The sequence below is a fragment of the Entelurus aequoreus genome, linkage group LG08 (assembly GCF_033978785.1).
Source record: "Entelurus aequoreus isolate RoL-2023_Sb linkage group LG08, RoL_Eaeq_v1.1, whole genome shotgun sequence".
Taxonomy (NCBI): domain Eukaryota; kingdom Metazoa; phylum Chordata; class Actinopteri; order Syngnathiformes; family Syngnathidae; genus Entelurus; species Entelurus aequoreus.
The window spans coordinates 72,079,249-72,084,551 of NC_084738.1; the positions used below are offsets into that span (position 1 = coordinate 72,079,249).

The window sequence follows — 5,303 nt, forward strand, 5'->3', positions numbered from 1 at the left end:
TTCTTGCTCACGCTGCTGTGGACGCCATCGCCATCGCCATGGTGATGTTCAAGTCTTCACGGTCCAAACCCCAGACCACTATCGCCTTTCCCAAAGGAACGATTCTTAACAGCCTGTTGTCATTGTTTGGGCCTCATCTAGTGGTGAAAGTTTCTGTACATTCGGACTTTTTAGTTCATTCAAGCATTTTTGTACTTGACAACTCTTCATGGAAGACAGAATGAGGTACAAAACTCAAAGCTAAGCTACGAACGTTCATATTGTTTAGCATTCACTTCCTGTAGTTTGAGGTAGCACTTCTTGACGTGGAACAAGTTGTTCCACTTGGTCTAACGCCGTGAAATGTAAACACAAAGCCCGGGTTTAGACGCACACCTGGGAGGAAAACCCGAACGTGACCAAGTTCTGGTGGCAAAGAAGAAGAAGAAACTGATGAAATGGATCTGCATTGACTTTTATTGATGTAGCGTGCGGACATTTCTAGGTGCTAACAATAATAATATTCACTACACAAGGTGGCATAAATAATGGGAATAGAAAATAAATATGCAGTTTGCCGTTCAACCGTCCGTGGGAGTGGCCTAGGCCTCGCTCCAGGTCTAGGCCTCGCTCCCGGTCTAGGCCTCGCTCCCGGTCTGGGCAGGGAACGTCACGGTCGAGGTGAAGATAGGACAGAAGAGGAGCCAACGCGTCTTATTGACAGAATGTTCTGCTAGGTCCGGTCCAGGGTGGTCTCCTTGGTCTCTCGCAGGCTTGGCTGAGAATGCCTTGGGGTTTGGAGGGCCCTGTGGACCGCTGACGGGGGGCCTATTGAAGCCACCCCAGCATGACAGTACCCCCCACCCCACCATGACAGTAACCCCCAGCCCAGCATGACAGTACCCCCCACCCCAGCATGACAGTACCCCCCACCACAGCATGACAGTACCCCCCACCCCAGCATGACAGTACCCCCCACCGCAGCATGACAGTAACCCCCAGCCCAGCATGACAGTACCCCCCACCCCAGCATGACAGTACCCCCCACCACAGCATGACAGTACCCCCACCTCAGCATGACAGTACCCCCCACCGCAGCATGACAGTACCCCCCAGCCCAGCATGACAGTACCCCCCACCCCAGCATGACAGTACCCCCCACCCCAGCATGACAATACCCCCCACCCCAGCATGACAGTACCCCCCACCGCAGCATGACAGTACCCCCCACCCCAGCATGACAGTACCCCCCACCCCAGCATGACAGTACCCCCCACCCCAGCATGACAGTACCCCCCACCGCAGCATGACAGTACCCCCCACCCAAGCATGACAGTACCCCCCACCCCGAGCTGCCAGCGTCCCGTCTAGGCAGAAGCAGATGGATTACAGTTCCTTTGGAGCGCCTTAAAGCTAGCGGGTGTTTGCTTGGTCACAGGTTTATATCAGAGTCCAGACCACGTCTCCTTGGTCACAGGTTTATGTCAGAGTCCACGTCTCCTCGTCCCGACTTGGAAGGTCCGTCATGTAAAAGTCGAGCCAGCAGTTAGCTTATGAACTGTGGAGTAGAAAGTCTCCTCTTCCAGAGGGCGCCGTGTCGGTCAACCGGAGCGTCTTCCCCCCTCGGGCGTCAGTACGAGTTGCCGGTCAGAGGCGTGGCGTTCTTGCCGCGCTCCCGAGCCGGGCGGCCGTTCTTCTTCCCGCGCGGAACCTCCTTGGCCTCGGACCGGTTGTGGTGCGGCCGGAAGCGCTTGCACTTGCAGGAGGTCACGGCGCGGACCTTGTGAGTCCGGGTGCCGCCGTCGGGACAGTGCAGCCGCAGCCGGCGGGTGCGCGAGTGCGCCGGCACGCAGCGGTAGTCTGAGGCGCCGCTCCTCCACCAGTTGGCGCGGCCGATGGAGTTGGGCAGGAGGTGCGAGGGCATGCAGCGGCCCGAGCACAGCAGCTCCTTCACCGGCTTGGCGCTGCGGCACGGCCCGTCTGCCACGTAGCGCGTGGACCGCAGCTCCCGGCAGCTCAGCTCCGAGGCGCCTGCAAGGGAGATGGGATGTTAACGCTTATGATACTCCCTTTCATCTCTAAGCATGCCAGCAAACTAGTCCGTCCTTTTTAAAGCTGGACTCCATGTGGCGATCCTGAGAGGAACTACTTTCCGCAGTGCCAGGAACTAACGGCTGTGTAACATGAATTTGCCATCTTATCCTTATTTCACTATTTTTGTTATGCAGTAAATATTTGAATATTACAAAAGCCAAAACTTTGTCAGGTTGTGTTAAGTTGATAGTTGATACTGTCACCTGATTGGCTGTCAGCGTGTCACGTGATCACTTCCTGCCTTACCAGAGAGTGTTTTGTTCCACCTTGTTTCCATTCTTCACCTTTCTTGCCACCAAGAAGCGTAAAAATCCAACATTTTATCCAACACATTTTTAACTGATACGGATTGTGTTGAAGGCGATGCCTATTGATATCGTTTTATGGCCCAGCCCTAAGTCCACGGCATGAAGTCACTGCAATAAAGTTAGGCTGACTGGAGACCAGGTGACATCATCTTCACTTCCTGTTGTTGTCTTTTACCAGCAAGAAGCAGAGAGGATCTACTTTCCTCTGTAGCGGCTTCACAAAAACAAACAAAAGGGCTCTGCTTTGAGAACACCATCTTGTAGCCATGACTCACGCTAGCACGTTAGCGCGCGTGTCAGTTGTTGGAGCAGGTCAAGTCTTCACACTGCTGTCATAAAGCCATGACACTTAGCGAGTCGCAGGTGGGGAACATTCTGGCAAGGCAGCGGAGCATTTCAAGAGAAATTTCAAGCTATTCCCCGAAGAAGAAGAAGTGGTCTGTTTTCTGTTAGCGACGACATGTTGCTGCAATCGCTCGTTAGCTAGCGCAGCTTGACTAATAGCAGGAGTGTGTGTGTGTGTGTGTGTGTGTGTGTGTGTGTGTGTGTGTGTGTGTGTGTGTGTGTGTGTGTGTGTGTACTTGTCTCACCATCCTTGACAAGCCACCCTTTCTCTGAGGACCTTTTGACTTGTGAGGACATTTGTCTGCTCCTCACAACTACAGAAGTCAAATATTTGTTTTACTTTGAGTGTTGTGCATTCTGAAGTGAGGTTGCAACTCTCTACTCCCATCTAGTGCTAGATATATTTGTTTACATCATTCTAGCTATAGTGGAAAGGGGGGCCCTCACAACCTACTAACCAAACGTGGGTCCACACAAAGTAGGCAAGACATGTATGTGTGTGTGTGTGTGTGTGTGTGCGTGCGTGTGTGTGTGTGTGTGTGTGTGTGTGTGTGTGTGTGTGTGTGTGTGTGTGTGTGTGTCACATTGGAGCTGACAAAGTGTGAGTTGTATTAAGATGATCAATAATCAAGTTGTGATGAATACTTCAAGTCAAACATTGCAGGATGAAAAGAAAAAAGACCCTAAAAGTCAACTTTTCCCTCCCAATGAAATATTTTCCATGCATTATTATTTGATTATAATTAATATAATTTATAATATTTGTATTTGATTTGAATATTTAAAAAGGGAAAAGTTCAAGTAAAATATATTGTATCATTGTGTACATTCAGTGCAAAGAAGTAATAACAAAGAATAATTCATGATTAGAACAATTTCATGCATTTTGGAGCAAATTATTAAATACAAAAAATAAAATAAAATAAAACAGTCATCTCATAAACCTTTTAAATATTATTTTGTTTACATTTTTGATTTGTGATCAATCACATTATTGCATCATTCTTATCAGCAAAGTGACCTTATATGTCACCTGATCACTAACTTATATGTCACCTGATCACTAACTTATATGTCACCTGATCACTGACTTATATGTCATATGTCAGGTGACATATAAGTTAGTGATCAGGTGACATATAAGTCAGTGATCAGGTGACATATAAGTCAGTGATTAGGTGACATATAAGTTAGTGATCAGGTGACATATAAGTCAGTGATCAGGTGACATATAAGTTAGTGATCAGGTGACATATAAGTCAGTGATCAGGTGACATATAAGTCAGTGATCAGGTGACATATAAGTCAGTGATCAGGTGACATATAAGTCAGTGATCAGGTGACATATAAGTTAGTGATCAGGTCACATATAAGTTAGTGATCAGGTGACATATAAGTTAGTGATCAGGTGACATATAAGTCAGTGATCAGGTGACATATAAGTCAGTGATCAGGTGACATATAAGTCAGTGATCAGGTCACATATAAGTTAGTGATCAGGTCACATATAAGTTAGTGATCAGGTGACATATAAGTTAGTGATCAGGTGACATATAAGTCAGTGATCAGGTGACATATAAGTCAGTGATCAGGTGACATATAAGTCAGTGATCAGGTGACATATAAGTCAGTGATCAGGTGACATATAAGTCAGTGATCAGGTCACATATAAGTCAGTGATCAGGTGACATTAATAATATACCGTATAATAGACCGTATAAATAAACAGTATTAATGATACACCGTATAAATAAAGAGTATTAATGATACACCGTATAAATAAACAGTATTAATGATACACCGTATAAATAAACAGTATTAATGACACACCGTATAAATAAACAGTATTAATGACACACCGTATAAATAAACAGTATTAATGATACACCGTATAAATAAACAGTATTAATGATACACCGTATAAATAAACAGTATTAATGATACACCGTATAAATAAACAGTATTAATGATACACCGTATAAATAAACAGTATTAATGACACACCGTATAAATAAACAGTATTAATGACACACCGTATAAATAAACAGTATTAATGATAAACCGTATAAACAGTATTAATGATACACCGTATAAATAAACAGTATTAATGACACACCGTATAAATAAACAGTATTAATGATACACTGTATAAATAAACAGTATTAATGACACACTGTATAAATAAACAGTATTAATGACACACCGTATAAGTAAACAGTATTAATGATACACCGAATAAATAAACAGTATTAATGATACACCGTATAAATAAAGAGTATTAATAATACACCGTATAAATAAACAGTATTAATGATACACCGTATAAATAAACAGTATTAATAATACACAGTATAAATAAACAGTATTAATGATACACCGTATAAATAAACAGTATTAATGATACACCGTATAAATAAACAATATTAATGATACACTGTATAAATAAACATTATTAATAATACACTGTATAAATAAACAGTATTAATGATACACCGTATGAATAAAGAGTATTAATGATACACCGTATAAATAAAGAGTATTAATGATACACCGTATAAATAAACAGTATTAATGATA

At 43.9% G+C, this 5,303-nt stretch overlaps 1 protein-coding gene across 1 annotated transcript in view; it reads right to left on the bottom strand.

The window, feature by feature from the left end:
• Nucleotides 1–1,323: 1,323 nt before the first annotated feature.
• The window catches only part of sost (sclerostin), a 5,675-nt gene continuing 1,695 nt past the window's right edge, over nt 1,324–5,303 (bottom strand). The window contains exon 2 of the mRNA XM_062055171.1: nt 1,324–2,010. Within this exon, the coding sequence (XP_061911155.1) occupies nt 1,610–2,010 (401 nt within the window). The 3' untranslated portion in view covers nt 1,324–1,609. The remainder of the gene's footprint in view (nt 2,011–5,303) is intronic.